Source organism: Delphinapterus leucas, chromosome 2 (genome assembly GCF_059928025.1).
Source record: "Delphinapterus leucas isolate spDelLeu-1000000601 "Yukka" chromosome 2, BTC_Dleu_Yukka2, whole genome shotgun sequence".
Classification (NCBI taxonomy): Eukaryota; Metazoa; Chordata; class Mammalia; order Artiodactyla; family Monodontidae; genus Delphinapterus; species Delphinapterus leucas.
In genome coordinates, this window is record NC_143130.1 from 64211180 (window position 1) to 64226590 (window position 15411).

The following is a 15411-nucleotide window of genomic DNA, read 5'->3' on the forward strand; positions in this document are numbered from 1 at the left end:
CCCATAGGGTAGGGGCTGAGGCACGCCAGCCATAGGCGAGAGGAGACAGTGAAGACTCTGCGTCTGGCTGCTCTACTCCCTGGCTGGCCCCGTACTGAGATTGCTTGTTGTCTTCCATGGTACTTTCGTCCCAGTACTTCCACTTTCAGAGCTGCTGGTCTTGGGGGCGGGGGACCTCTTTGAACCCCCCCACCCCCGTCTTACACACCTGCTCAGCCGGGCTTCTCTCTTATCGCCCCTTCACGTGGGCGATCTCTAGGATGCTGTCTGAGCCTGGATGGGATTCCCTAGGTGACCTCGTCTGCTGGCCTCCACTAACTCCCGTTAGGCCCGCGAGCTCCTCAGTATCCCCAAACGGATCTTGCGGGTACTGGCGGGTCATGTGATTTCCAGTGCGGGTGGAGGCGGTGGAGGCGCCCAGGAGCAGCCACTGGAGCCCCTGGAGGGGGCGGGGCTCGGGGGCGGTGGGGAGCCGGCGCCCCGCCCCGCCCGCCGCGCTGCACTTTCGGCAGGCTCCGCTGGGGGCAGCGTGGAGTTCCGTCCTACAGCCGCGCGCTGTCCGTTCTGGGCTCCTGGCCGGAACCCGGCGCCGGAAATCAGGAAGCGCCCAGCAGCGGGCGCGCGGCGGTCGGGATGGCGGGCCCTGGCTGGGGCCCCCCGCGGCTGGACGGTTTCATTCTCACCGAGCGCCTGGGCAGTGGCACGTACGCCACGGTGTACAAGGCCTACGCCAAGGTGGGTGCGGGGCGCCCCGGGGCTTCTGTGCGAGGCAGGAATCGGGGGCACGAGAACTTTTGAGGGCCTGGCCCCGGTGCCCGCCAGACCTTGAGCAAGCCCAGGCGGGTGCCGGGCCGGGAAACTAGAAAGGGTTAGAGAGGGTGTGAGAGCCTGTCCCAGGCCGACCTTCTGTGGAGGAGGTGGGTGGTGACCGCCACCAATAGGTCTTCAAAACAAACACACATACACACACCCCTGTTGTGTGAAGAGACAGGTGGAGACCTCGATGGAGCCTCGGTGTCAGTGGCTGAAGAACAGGCTCAAAACAGGGAGGCTACCTATGGTCTGGGAGGAGCATGGGGCAGGGTTCTAGAAGGCTGGACCCACTTAGGAAGCCGAGTGGGCAGTTTAGAACAGTGAATAACATGCTTTAGCAGGGGCACTCTAGAGTACAATGAAAGGGATTGTGGGGCAGAGAACGCCAGGCTGGCGGGGAAGCCGGGATTCCAGAATCCGGGTGCCTCGTTGGCCTGAGAAGGGGCAGCTGGGAAGCCTGGATGCTAGTGTGAGTGGGTAGGCCCTGTGAGGGGGAGAGGGGCAGAGGGAACCAGAGCCCTTCTGGCCACACATAGTCCCTGGTACCCTCAAGGCAGAGCCGTCAAATCTCCTTTCCCCACAGAAGGATACTCGTGAGGTGGTAGCCATAAAGTGCGTGGCCAAGAAGAGTCTGAACAAGGCATCTGTGGAAAACCTCCTGACAGAGATTGAGATCCTCAAGGGCATTCGACACCGCCACATCGTACAGCTGAAAGACTTCCAGGTGTGGGCCTGGGATGGGGCCGCCCCTAAAGGGGGCTGGAGAAGAGACACTCTCCTCAAGCCTCCTCTCTGCCTTTAACCACAGTGGGACAGTGACAACATCTACCTCATCATGGAGTTCTGTGCAGGAGGTGACCTGTCTCGCTTCATCCATACCCGCAGGATTCTGCCTGAGAAGGTGGCTCGGGTCTTCATGCAGCAGTTGGGTAAAAGCCTCTGACCCCAGCCTGACACCCCTTCCCATGATCTCTGCCCTCTCACACTACCCCTACCCCAGGCTTAGTGCTCTGACACTCATAGCAGTCGTCTCCCAGCCCAGCTTGGATTTTTAGGGCCCATCCTTCCTATGTGCCCATCCCTGGCTTAAGGATGCTGTGAGGGAGACGGGGAGGAGCCCGATGTGTGGGGAGTGCAGGCTTCCACACGTGGAATGTAATGCAAAGACCTTATAGAACATACCAAAGACCCAAGTGCTTTGCTAAGGAAGAGAGCAAGGACCTAAAGGGCTGGGGCATCTAGGGAAGCTTCTAGGAGGATGGGAGGCTTGTGAAGGGGTACAAGGGAGGAAGGAGGTCACTTGAGGTGGGGGTGGGGAAAATTCTTAGCAGAAGGGGGAGCCTTGTGCTTGTATGTAAAGCATTTGGTAGACCAGCCAGGTCAGAACTGGGGTTGTGCAGGCTTGAAGGGGCAGATATAAGGCTGGGGAGGTGAGAGGGTGTGGGAGATGGGCTTCTCTGACCTGTCTCTCTGCATGGGTCCTACTCCCCAGCTAGTGCCCTGCAGTTCCTGCATGAACGGAACATCTCTCACCTGGACCTGAAGCCACAGAACATTCTGCTGAGCTCCTTGGAGAAGCCCCACCTTAAATTGGCAGGTATGAGTCTGGAACAAAAGGCATGGAGGTTTGGAGGGTGGCTCTCATGGAGCCCTCTACTGAGTCATCAAACAGTGACAGACTGGGGAGGTCCAGGGATGGGCCCCATCACCAAAAGGTAGGGCCTTTCTCAGGCTACCCAGGCTCGACTCCAGCAGTGTCATGGGCGGGCTCAGGGCTCAGTGTGTGACCAGAGTCAGGTTTCAGAGTGTGACCAGGGTTAGTACTTTATCTGTCACCAAGATTGGGGCTCAAAGTATGACTCAATCTGTGGTGGCACTGTTGGAGAGTGTGAGGTGGGAAAGCAGTGGTTGTGGCCCCTGATAAAATTTGGAAGAGAACTGACTTGAAATTGGAGGCCAGAGAGGCCCCTTAACCTGAAACTGGAGGTCAGAGAGGCCCATTAACTTGAAACTGCACTGGAGCCCAGGGTGAGGCTGTAAAGGCCAGGAGCAGAAGCAGCTGGAATCTGAGCCCTGCTGCCTGGCCTCTTGCCTGCAGACTTTGGCTTTGCACAGCACATGTCCCCCTGGGATGAGAAGCATGTGCTCCGTGGCTCTCCCCTCTACATGGCTCCCGAGATGGTGTGTCAGCGGCAGTACGATGCCCGTGTGGACCTCTGGTCCGTGGGGGTCATCCTGTATGGTGAGAGTGCTGTCCCCTGCCCCCACCTGGAGGCCTGCACTGCAAGGCCTCTCTGGGCCACTCCTGAAGCGTTTTAATGAGAACGCTGACTCTCCTGGTCTGGGGCTGCTCCCCAGGAGTGGGCCAGGCCAGGCTTGACCCTATCCCCTCCCAGCCTCCGCTCTGCCTCCCTTCCACAGAAGCCCTCTTCGGGCAGCCCCCCTTTGCCTCCAGGTCGTTCTCGGAGCTGGAAGAGAAGATCCGGAGCAACCGGGTTATTGAGGTAGGTCTAGCAGGGCCTCGGCACCTGCTGCGGGGCGGAGAGAGTCAGGGCCCTGAGGTAGGAGACCTCACTGCCACCTGCACAGACTGGGGTGTGGTCTCCAGGCCACCTTCGTGGAGCTGGGACACACTCTAGCCTGGAAGTCGGCTCCATTCAGTTCCAGGGACTCAGATCAGCCACAAAAGGGAGCAAAGCCCGCTGCAGGCCCTCCATGGGGAGAAGGCCAAAGCAGACCTAGGCCCAGCCTTCCCCGAAACATATTCCAGAGAGGGGAAAAGGATCTGGAAACAGGGTTCCATGACAGCTACGGGTTCCAGTGAGGGCGTGGACAGGAGCCTGGGGGAGGAGGCTTGGCTCTCACTGGCTGCGACACTTTGACCCATCACTGTTCTTCCTGGTCTCACTTTCTCTATCTGCCAAATGTGTATCTCTGGGGCGTCCCAGGACAGGGTGGTCCTGACCGGCGCCTGGGGCTGGGGGCCGAGGTGCCGGAGCCCAGTGTGATCTGTACCTCTCCCACCCCCGCAGCTCCCCCTGCGTCCTGCCCTCTCCCAGGACTGCCGGGACCTGCTGCAGCGGCTTCTGGAGCGGGACCCCAGCCGCCGCATCTCCTTCCAGGACTTCTTTGGCCACCCTTGGGTGGACCTGGAGCACATGCCGAGTGGGGAGAGCCTGGCACAAGCAGTGAGCAACCAGTGGAGATGGGTGGGCTGAGGGCAGGTTGGGGGTTTCATCTACCCCTTTCAGTGGTGACCAGGTGACTTGCCCAGCAGGAGACAGAGGGTGGGCTCAGGGCATCGCCCCTTGTGGTGAGTATGGGGGGTGGGCATGACTTCTCATCTGTCTGTCCCCCAGACCGCCTTGGTGGTGCAGGCTGTGAAGAAGGACCAGGAGGGGGACGCCGCGGCCGCCTTATCTCTCTACTGCAAGGCTCTGGACTTCTTCGTGCCTGCCCTGCACTGTGAGTGCCAGGCCGGGTGCAGCAGGGGTGGGGTCAGCCATAGCTGCAGTGGCTGGATTCCAGAAGCAGCTCCCCTTCCAGAATTTTGTGGGAGACAAGGCAGAGGGTAAATCTGGAACTTAGTGCTTTGGGGGATTCCAGAGGGTTTGGTGTGGGGCAGCCGTCTCCTCGCTCTAGACTCCTCATATAAACCCGCACTTTCTGCAGATGAAGTGGACACCCAGCGGAAGGAGGCAATTAAGGCGAAGGTGAATGAGAGTCCCCTGAGGAAATGGGTGAGGGATCCCAGGGCCTCTGGGGATTGGCTCTTAGAGGAACCTCTCTCCCTGGGAAGGGGGTCAGGCCAGCCTCAGTTGACCTCTGACGTTACAGTTTGGGGCGGTCCCTGAGGGAGAACCTGGAGGTGGGTGCTGGCGAGGCAGGCAAGGTGAGAGAGCCCTTCCTCGGCCCCTTGCCCTCCTGCAGGTGGGACAGTACGTGTCCCGGGCTGAGGAGCTCAAGGCCATCGTCTCCTCCTCCAATCGGGCCCTGTTGAGGCAGGGGACCTCTGCCCGAGACCTGCTCAGAGGTAGGCCCCAATCCTGGCTGACCACCAGTTCCCAGCAACTTCCCTCCAGCCTGAGGGGGAGGCAGGTTGGGGTCGGCATCCTGAGATGAGAAAGCAGGCTGCTCCCCTCACCCTGAGCCTTTGCGCCTCGTCCCAGAGATGGCCCGGGAGAAGCCGCGCCTCCTAGCTGCCCTGGAAGTGGCTTCAGCTGCCATGGCTAAGGTTTGTAGCCAGGGGGAGGGGTCTGGGCAGGGCAGGAAGGAATCCAAGTCATGCCCCTAAATGACCTGGTGTCCCTGTGGCTGCAGGAGGATGAGGCTGGCGGGGAGCAGGATGCTCTGGCCCTGTACCAGCACGGCCTGGGGGAGCTGCTTCTACTGCTGGCAGGTGAGGCCCCATCACCGTACTCCCCTAAGCCTCTGGCTGCCCTGCCCTCACCACGTGCCCTCCCTCTCTCTGCAGCGGAGCCCCCAGGCCGGAGGCGGGAGCTGCTTCACACTGAGGTGCCCACTGGGGTCGGGAGGCTCGGGGGGCTTCCTCTTCCCCGTTTGCCCGGCTCCCATTTGTGGGGACCTCCTTGGGTTCCCTCAGGGTGCTCCAAGTCTGGGAGTTAGACGACACAGCCTTGCTAAGTTGGTGGCCCCTCGCACCCTGTCAGGGCTTGGGTGCTCAGGTCAGGGCAAGGGGACAGGCAGGATCTGGGAACTCAGCAGCAATCGGGAGGCTTCCTGGAGGAAGGAGCAGATAAGGACTCAGCGGTAAGTTGTTCTAATGAGGCAGAGGGTTCTGGAGAGCATCGGGAGTGAGGAGGAGCTCAATTTGGAGGCCTCTCCTCGCCCCACGTCCATGGGCATGTCTTCCCTTGGCAGGTTCAGAATCTCATGGCTCGAGCTGAATACCTGAAGGAGCAGGTCAAGGTGGGCACATGGGGGCCCACACTGGGATGAAGCTGTATGTGTTCTGTTCCTCTCTGCCTGTGGCTGTCTGTCCCCTGCTCCCCGCTGTGTATGTCTTCCTCTCGTCTCTGTCTGAAGGCCTCTCCATCACTGTCTCTGCCCTTTATGTTCTGCAGATGAGGGAGTCTCATTGGGAAGCTGAGACCCTGGACAAAGAGGGGCTGTCGGAGTCTGTTCGTAGCTGTGAGTCCTGCCCTGGGGTCTGACCCTCCCCGCAAGGAGGGGTGAGAGCTGGGGCAGCCCTGGATTCTGCCTCTTTTGCCAGAGACCTGAGACTGACGCTCCCCACTTTCCCCTCCACAGCTTGTACTCTGCAGTGACGCTGCAGGATGATTGGACAGGTCACTGGGAATTGGGGACACGCTCACCCCAGCTGACCCTCAGAATTCTGTGGCCCTCTGCCACCCTGCGGAGCAGGCTTCCTGGATGGGCAACTCTGGGACACCCCACATCCCAGCATCCCCAGCACCACTTGAAAAACTCTTAACCCCCTACCCACTGTGTGTACTGGGAGCACTGGGGTGGGGAGGACTCTGGGAGAAGAGTGTTTCTTTCACGTGACTTCTGTTATTTGGTGGTTGCTGAGCCCTGAGCCTGTTGATTTCTGTTTTTGCTCTGAGACGATCAGGGAGCCCTCTGCAGGGCACTTGTTCTCTTTCCCCTCCTTGCCAGGAGGCAGCTGTGCCCACCCCTTTCCTTCCTGGGAGCCTTTATTGCAACTTACCTCCCTCCTTGCAGTGGAGCAGGGCACTCCAAGACCCCTCAGGGAGCACCCATCCCACCATATGCACTCAGCCCCACAGAACTCACCAGTCTTCCTGGGAGCTGACCCCTGCCCACCCTCTCAATATTTTAAGATAATCCTTCATGCATGAAAATAATATCTTTTGTAGAGGTGAGGCAAATTTGAGAAATCCCATGCCTTGTTCTTGCCCTGGCCTGGGGGGTACAAGGGGAGGGGTCCTCAGTCATTCCTCCCACCTTCATCCCTCTGTGGGGAATGCCCCTACTGGCCTCAGAGCTGGTCCTGGCCTGGGATGGGGAGGCATGGGGGCTGCCTGGCCTTTCAGGCTCCAGGGGACCCGGTGATCCAGGAGACCTGATTCTAGGTCTGACACTGCTGCTACTCCAGTGTGTGACCCCGGGCAAGCTCCTTCCCCTTTCTGGGCCTGGGTCTCCCCATCTCTCCAATGGGACTGCTACTATCTCCTCAACCCCCTACATGGGCTTTCAGGAGAACAAAGTGACTTTAATCTGGAAAGAATATATACACCTAGAGTTATTTAGGGGTTTCTTTTCTAAAAAGTCAGAGAGGGTGTTAGTGATTTCTAACCCTTCAGCCCTGAAAAGCCTCCTTGGGGCAAGAGTTGTCTGCCTTCCCTATAGGAGGCTGGGTGTAAAGAATGTAATTCATTGTTTTTCTATTAAATTATTTTCTAAACTTGTTCTCTTCTTGACCTGGGAAAAACTGGAGGTAGCCCCTGTTCACAGGCTGGGACTAGAGGAGCCCCAGGAAAAGCTGGGTGACATGAGGGAGGGCTGGGGAGGCCCCAGGGTGGGGGAGTGAGAGCCACATCTGCCTCCTGCCCTTAGCCCCTGGGAGATCTGGGAGAGTCAGGTGGACCAGCCACCAGTCCTCCCACCACCCAGGAGACCAGCACAGGCCTGGGAGCCCAGGCAAAGGCCCTTCCTCTCTGCACGTGGATGAGGGCTCAATGGCAAGGGTGCAGTCCTGTTACCCTCTGTGCTCTGCACTGCACACTCCCTCACCCCAGTCGCTACCCGCTCTTACCCTGGGCCAGTGAGTGGGCAGTGAGCTAGATCGGGGAAAGGGCATCCTCTAGGGTGTCCTGTGTTCATGCTCAGCTCCCCAGACCCCCCAAGTTGGGGTGGTTTCCAGCAGCCCTCACCCCAGCCACTGATGGGGTCTTGGCCTGAATGGCACTCAGGAGCATCTTTGGGGACTTAGGGGAAGGGGAGCTCACCCCCTGGCCAGCCACCAAGGCTGCTCAGCCTTCCGTGCAGACCTTAAAGGGCTGCTGTACAGGGAAGGAAACGTTAGGAGGGACCTAATTTCCCTGAAGCCTGACTGTTGGGAGGCAGTGTAGAGCAGTGGCCCAGAGGGCAGGAGGCATAGCTAAAATTCTGGCCTTGCCATTTGGCCCTGAAGCTTGGGACCCACTGATTAGCCTGTTTCTCAGTAAAATGAGGATGAAGATAAATGCCCCGTGGGAATGTTAAGGATTAAATGAGTCACCGTACATGAGCCTGGCACCCAGAATTCAATAAATGTTATTTTCAGATGGGGAACGGGCTGGATGAAAAAGCCTCAGTGAGTAAAATGAGGGGAAGGAAGGAGGAGAATGAATGGACCCAGCTGGGTGGGTGAGTGGAGAAGAATGGGTGGGAGGGAGAGCGGGAGTGAGGAGGACAGGGTTTGTGAGAGACTAATTGAATAGAAGGATGATGGGATGAAAGGTTGGCCCCTCAGACCCCAGTTGTTTGTTTGTGATGTCTGCATTGGCTGTCTGAGAACAGGGGCCTGGTATTATGATACATGTGGATGTGGAGAGGAGTGGGCCCCCATGGGGGCACTGGGTACAGGAAAGGCCTGGGAGGCTGAGGCAGGTGGAGGAGGCCCTGGGGAAGGGCCCTTCCTGGGCAAGACATTTAGATGTGTCTAAGCCACCTGCCAAGGAGGGAGGCAGCCCAGCCAGAGGAGGTGGGGCTCCCTAGGGCTTTCTTTGAATATGGCTTTTCTCCTAGGAGTGAGGGTTGTTTCTGTCTCTCACCTTTAAAACCTTGCAAGTGCCCAAGTGTTTGTGATGTATCTATGGTTCTTGACTACCAGTTAGAACTAGGTCTGTAAAAAAAAAAAGAAAGCGCCCAAGGCAGGGCAGGCCTCCTCCACCCCCTGCTGCCCACCGCCCCCTCCAGCATCTGGGCGCTTACTCTGCCCTGTCCTCCTACCTCCACTAAGTCCCCCAAGCCCAGCCAGCGTTGGACCCTTCTCCCAAAGGACCAACCCTGGGAGAAGAGCAGGGGAAGGAAGCGGGAGGCGGGGGAGGCCAGCAGAGCCTGGGGACCCCTCAGCCTGCCCTCCGTGCCCATCTCTGCCTGAGCCCCAGAGCCAGCTCCTGCCCCAGAGCCTCCACTACCCACCCCCCACCCCGATTCCAGGGACGTGCAGACAGGTCAGAGCTGCTCAGGGTTCTCAGGCTGTGAGGAAGGAACCTGCCGCTCCCTAACCCCAGGCCCCAGCCAGCCCACTGTGTGAGGGTTCAGTGAGTGCTCACCCCCCAGCCTCCCCATGGCCCACATTCCTGCCTCTTTTGCTCTTGGTCCTGAAAACCACTGAGGGGAAAGGGGTCTGTCCAATCCCATTAGGCAGAAGGCCCCGGAGGGTGGAGTGCTGACGTGAGCCTTGCTGCTGACGCTGCCAAGGAGGCCCATGCCCGCCCCCCACACACAGCCTGGGGCCGGGACTTGGTCTCCTCCAGCTCCAGGAAGATGAGGAGGGGTTTTTGTCCAGTGACTACCCCGGGGGGCAGCCTAGGAGCAGCTCAGAGGCCCAGACCCCTTCCCCTGGGATGCTCAAGAGAGAAGGCGCAGCGTGACAGCCTGAGCAGCAGTGCCCAGCTCCTGGGCCTGCGTCCTTCCCTGCCTCCACCCTCCTAACTCCTCGTCCTCTCTCCTCCACCTGTCCCTCCCCACATTACCTATTGCACAGGTTTTATGTTCCTTGTTCTTATTTTACAAAGGAGGCCTAACAGAAGCTTTGCCCTTGAAACCAAACCCTCGGCTCTTCCACCTGTAAATCTTGGCTGGCTTCTCCACAGACTGGTGTCAAGTGGGGGCACCAGGGTCAGCCTGTAGCACCTTGTTCCTCTCAGGCCCCTGGGATGGCCTGCTTGTGGACCCTCCTGGTTGGTCTCCTGGATACCCACCCCCCCCCCCCACACACACACCAGTGAGCAGGATGAGAGGATGAGATTTGGACTCTTCACTTTTTTTTAAAGAATGGGTTACCATTTATTGATATGGTCCATCATGTGCCAAGGGCTTTACAAATGGTCACCTTTTGAAACAGGTATTATTATTGGGTGGGGTGGGGCTCTTAATTTCACAGGGGGGAAAACATGTTCAGAGAAGGAAAGGGACCTGCTCAAAGTCACACAGCAGTGCCTGGGCTGGAACACAGTTGCCCTGCCTTCTTTTTGTTACACCTTCCATTTCCAAGGTGTGGAGGGGGATATAGGCACAGGTGCCAGAGACAGCTGTGGTTGAGCCTCAGCCCCTCCTACAGTCTCAGGTAGTGACCCAGCCTTCCTGAGGTGCCGCCCATCCAGATGGCTGCCACAGCCTCCTCAAAGCCCAGAGTTATTTCATCTGGCCACAGGCTGAACCTGGTGCTCAGTCAGTGCGGGCACCCCGCCCCAGCCCAGGGCCCTGAGAGGGCAGAGCTTGAATATCTTATAGGAGCTGGCACTCCTGTGAAGCTGTGGGTGGGAGGTAGAGGACACCCCTCCAAGGGCAGGGTTAGGGGCCTGTGAAACCCAAGACTCCTGGAGGTCAGTAAGAAGTGGGAGAATAGGCAGGTCATCTGGAATTTTTATTTTTCACTGAGCTGAGAGAGGAAATCCAGCTATGGAATCCAGAGAGAGTTCTACAGGAACAGAACAGAAATTGGCTGGGCCCTGGGCCCAGAGAAGGCCCGGAGCCACCTGGGCTGCTGTTCAGTGCCAGCTTCATCCTTGGCACTAGGCCCCTCACAGCATCACTCAGCTTCCGAGAGCCGGAACCCACGGTGGCAGCCGCTTAAGGCTATGGCTGCAGCTGCTGCCCTACCCAACGAGGGCTGTGGGGTTGACTCTTAGGGGCCGGGGAGGCCAAGCTAGAAAGTCTTAGAAATCACCCAGTCCATTCCCATTTTATAGATGATGAAATAAGGCCCAGAAAGGGCACTGGGTTTTAAGGAGAATAAATGTGGAGACTTGAACTCAGGCCTCCTGACTGCTTGAGGGTGTCTGCCTCAAGCCCCTCTCTAAGCGCATCTGAATGTCGGTGTCTAGAGGAGCTAGGCACCCAGGGGAGCTGGCCTGTGTTTGTGTTTGCGTGGGCCAGGATGCATCTGCGGCATATCCCTCTGCATATGCCAGGGTCTCTGTGTCCCTCTGTGTGTCCCTCTATGTGTGCTTCTATGTTCAGGAACTTGGGGCCATGGCCAGAGAGGGTCGGGCCTATTCTTACAATATTGGGAGGCCTTCCCAGGCTGAGTAGGGATGGTGGGTCCTGAGGGGTAGGGTGAGGAATGGGGACTTTGGTCCCATTGGAGAGGGAGAAAGCAGAAGGCAGATTGGAGCCATGGATGAGAAGGGTCCTGGGGCTGGCCTGGGGCAGGGTAACAAAGCCAAGATGGGATATGGGTCCCTGGAATTTGAGGCATGCTGTTAGCACTTATGTGGGGCCAGCCCTCTGGTCACCCCAGTGGGCAACCCCAGGGGAAGTAGTCACATGATGTGGCACTTCTCAGCTGATTGCTTGAGGTCCCCCAGTGTGGTCTGGGCCTTGTCCTTAAGTGAGCCAAGGTCCAAGCCAGGGAGACTGGGCAGCTGCCCAAGGACCGAGGCCCTTTCCTCCTCCTCCTCTGTGTCCTCCTCAATCATCTTGGCCAGCTCCCGGGGCAGCTCCACGTCTCCACCTGCCATCTGGATCTGGCTCTCATCTGTCTCATTCTGAAGGGAAGAGGAAAAGGAGTGGGGTGGGGTTGGAGGTCTGTGAGAACCCAGAGTTGAGTGGCAGGGAGGAGGCCTGGGCTGGGTTCCAGGCCCCAAGATTCTGGAGCTCCATGTTCCAGTGAGCTCAGTCCCCCTCCCCCATCCCAGGATCAAGCTTTTGACGCTTGGATATGGAGACCTTGCACTTTTACACCACCTCACTTCACTCTGAGATGCTGAAGGTAAGACACTAGCATAGTGAGTAATGACAACATGAAAATCCTTCAGAGACAGACTGAGTCAGCTAAGTCGTGTGTTGACTATCATTAACTACACTGAAGGATGTTACCAATCACAGTGATGGGTTCCGTTCACCAAACACCTATCCTGTGGCTGACACTGAGCTGAGTGCTTTTAATTCTCACAACAACGCTGTGAGGTAGGTATTGTTTTCCCCATTTTACAAAAAAGGAAATTGAGGCTCAGATAACTTAAGTAACTTGCCCAAGGTCACACCACTAGGAAGTGAGGGAGCTAGATTTAAACCTATGTCCCTGATTCCAACATCTGTGCTCTCCTTGCACAGCACCTGTCATTGCACTTCCCTGTCCCTTTGGGGGCCCTGGGGCTTTCCACTTTATGTCCTACTGAGTTACAGCCAAGTCTGCTGTCTCCTACTGGACTCAGTGTTCCCCGATGGCAGAGTTGTGTCTCTTATACGCTTAGTGCGAGCATTGGAGGAATGACTCCATTCCTAGCTGAGTTTAACTCTCCCTTTGAGAGATTTTCAAAAGACTAGTGTGCTGTGGGGAGTCAGAGGCAGCCACGGGCTCAGTGAACATTTGTTGAGTGAGTGAATGTGACATTCACATATCTGATCTTCCAATTCAAGTGGAAGATCAAGGTCAGGTGTACCGTAGCCTGTGCTTCTGTTTCTCTTCAGAGTCTAGCACAATTCTGGGCACGGGGAGTGGCTTGTGCCTCGGTTCCCTCCTTAGGCAACAGGAGTAGAACACTTACATGGTTATCTCATGCTGCAGTACCTAGGGGAGACATCCTCCTGGCTGCTTGGCCAGCCAAAGGGGTTCCTTTGCTCTCTGCAGACAGACTTCATACTCTGGAAGGCAGCAAGGGGTCCGGGAGCAAGTGCAGGCTCAGCATGCAGAGGCTTGATCTCTGATCCCGGTTCCATCACTCGCTGGCTGTATGGCCTTAGCCAAGTCCCTTAACCTCTCTGAGCCTCAGTTTCCTTATTTGTAGGTGTGGGTAGTAGCTACCTGGCAGAGTCACTGAGGGGTTAGGTAAGGGTGTGAAGGTCAAGTGCCTGGCCCACAGAAGGTGCTGCCTTCTTTCCACCCACCTCCCTCCCTGGGTGTTCAGAAGCCCCAAGAGATTTTACCTGTGGTAAAATCTACTGCCTTCCAATTCTCCATCTGCCTAGGCCTGACTCTGGGTTGGGTGAGTGGGGGTTGGAGGAGAGAAGGGGCCTGGAATGGCTCCAGAAACACAAACCTATCAGTCCCCCGAGCACTGGCTTGGCGGGCTCCAGTTAACAGTGAATGAATGAACGAGTGAGAGAACCCATGATTTAATCAAACACTCCCTGAGAGCTGCGGCGCCGGGAGCGGGGCAAAGGAGTCCGGAGCCCAGAGCTCAGGGGTCCCGGTGGTGCCTTACAGCCCGGGCTCCTAAGCTTACCTTGGGCAGCCGGTATTTGTCTCGGAAGTGGCTCCGCAGCGTGGCCCGCTCTGCCTTCCTCTGAGTGAACTGCGCGTCCCGCTCCATCCTGTGGGGGCACCGGGGGCGGAATCACTGCCCGGGCTGTGAAAATGGGCGGGGTCTGCGAGGAAGGGGCGGGAAGGGTCTCTGGGTCCTGGCCGCAGTTTGCATCCCTCCTGCCCGAGGGCCTGTATTTTGGGTGCTCGGTGCTCTGACCAGCCGGAATTAATCTTTACTGCCTCTCCCAGCTATCACAGAGCCCTTTATCGCCTCCGTACCCGTCGCTGGACGGGAGCTATCGGGGCGGGGGTGTCTGTCTGGCTGTCTCTGCGGACCCTAACATATGTCCCTCGCGGTCTCCGACTCGGTCTTTTCCTTTCCTGACAGGTTGTGTCGTGTGGGGCGAAGTATTCAGGACAGACATGGGTTCGCGTCCTGAATCCACTACCACTTTATGTCTTTGAGTAAGTCACTTACCTTCCTCTTTTGTAAAATGGGGATAAGACTTTGCAACTCACAAAACTGTTATCACGATTAAGTGAAATAATAGCTAACCTTTAATGATTTGCCATGTTCCAGGCGCTCCGCTAAGCAGTTTATGTGCATTAAGTAATTTAACCCTCATAAATATATAAGGCATGTTTTATTACCATTGCCATTTTACAGAAGAAGATACCGAGGCACAGAAAGGTTAAGTAACTTGCCTAGGGTCACCCAGATAAAAAAAAACGAAGCCAGGATCTGACCCAAACAGCTTAGCTGTGGAGTTCAGCCCCTAACGCCACCCCAGCTCCCTCTCTGTCCCAGCGTCGTCCTCACACAAGTAGCCTCAATTATCTATGAGTGCCCCCATCTCAGGATCTGTCTCCATGACTGATTCCGCCTCAGCTGCACCGCTTTTCTCAGAGCCTCAGGCTCAGAGGAGCTCCAGCTGGAAGACACAGACGGCTGGGACCAGATCGGATTAAGGGATTACTTGTTTCGTCAGAAACAAGTAATGCACGTGCCCTCACCTTGTCCCAGGCCCCTATCTCCCCGTCCCCCACTCCTGGGCCCGAGTGTGGAGCGGGGTTCTGGGTTTGAGATGGGATGGCTCTGAGGGCAGCCTAGAGGGCGCATCCCAGCCTCTCACCTCGTCTAGAAAAGTAGGGGAGGGGCTCGGGGTCTGAGACTGCCCTAAGGGTGGGCCGCGCGGCCCTTGGGGGGTGGGGAGGGCTGCTGGAGCCAGGAAGGGATCCCACTCACTTCTCTTCCACCAGTTGCTTCTGGTATTCCTCATACTCCTCTCGGCTCATGCCCTGCGCTTCGGCGGCCGACTTGTCCCCGTCCCCCTTGTCCTCGCCGCCCCCCAGGCTCCCAGTAAGGTTCTTCAGCTGGCCGCCCACCATGGTCTTCACCATGAACGCCATGGTCTTCGCTGGCCCGGGCACCGGGCGCCGGGTACCACGCGGCGGGCACCCAAGCACGTCCGCGCCTACTTCAGCACTACGGCTTACGGACAGCTCCTGCCTGCGGCAGGAGCCCCACGCTCTGCACCGCCCACCGCCCGCCCCTGTCCGGGCCCGCCTCCAACTCCCCAAACCCCTCCTCACAGGGGGCGGGGGGCATGCACGGGGCTGAGGAGGCGGGACCACGTGCTCGCTCCTCACACCCGCCTACCCCACGTGCCTCCTTCAATGCCAAGCTCCTCTGGGCACTGCTGCCAACGGATTGGGGCCGGCCGCGAGGGGTTCGGGGAGGGGGTCGCCCCCCAGGGGAACGAGCTGTGCTGTTATGCGCCTAGTACACAGCTCCCTATTCTCCCGCCCACTTCCTCCTCCCCCGGGTAGCCAGGATTTCAGCTGGGAATGCGAGTAGCCCTGGTCCCTCCCCAACCTTCTTTCCAACCCACTGCCCCAGCAGCTGCCCAGAGAGCTTGACACTGGGAAAGGGAGGGAGATCAGAGAGCAGGGAATCCCAATTATGGCTCCATGGGTTGCCTCTCAGAGCTCTGGGTCACACGCCTGCCCTGCTGACCCCTGGAGCTACAGGGAGCATCGAGAGAGAGTTGTTCATGGTGATGCTGCCTGGGCTGGACCAGGAGGCACCACTCCTTGTTCTGGCTGAATTTGGGGACAGAATTATACACAGCTGTGACTCCATCTCCCACCATAGCCCAGGGTTCAAGGCCTGTGGGGTATCTGGTCTTTTGTCA

At 57.9% G+C, this 15411-nt stretch overlaps 2 protein-coding genes across 6 annotated transcripts; one reads left to right on the top strand and one right to left on the bottom strand.

Moving 5' to 3' along the window:
* Positions 1-54: 54 nt before the first annotated feature.
* ULK3 (unc-51 like kinase 3) lies at positions 55-7228 on the top strand. 5 transcript variants are annotated; one of them, XM_022580033.3, is made up of 16 exons: positions 55-735; positions 1397-1537; positions 1622-1742; positions 2306-2410; positions 2912-3055; positions 3235-3317; positions 3846-4001; positions 4173-4278; positions 4486-4553; positions 4744-4846; positions 4983-5047; positions 5134-5212; positions 5288-5328; positions 5695-5742; positions 5898-5964; positions 6085-7228. In XM_022580033.3, exons 1-16 carry the CDS (start codon positions 634-636, stop codon positions 6099-6101), a joined length of 1446 nt encoding a protein of 481 aa, XP_022435741.1. In that variant the 5' UTR covers positions 55-633; the 3' UTR covers positions 6102-7228. The 5 variants fall into 5 exon arrangements, with proteins under 5 accessions (XP_022435741.1, XP_089763129.1, XP_022435740.1 ...); XM_022580034.3 differs by having other exon boundaries at positions 461-735; positions 4486-4526; XM_089907003.1 differs by having other exon boundaries at positions 5134-5328.
* On the bottom strand, positions 7011-14720 carry CPLX3 (complexin 3). The gene is made up of 3 exons (XM_022580030.2): positions 14463-14720; positions 13197-13284; positions 7011-11516 (listed from the first exon to the last, which is right to left on the bottom strand). The coding sequence occupies exons 1-3, from the start codon at positions 14624-14626 to the stop codon at positions 11292-11294; spliced, it is 477 nt and encodes a 158-aa protein (XP_022435738.1). The 5' UTR covers positions 14627-14720; the 3' UTR covers positions 7011-11291.
* Between the last annotated feature and the right edge of the window lie 691 nt (positions 14721-15411).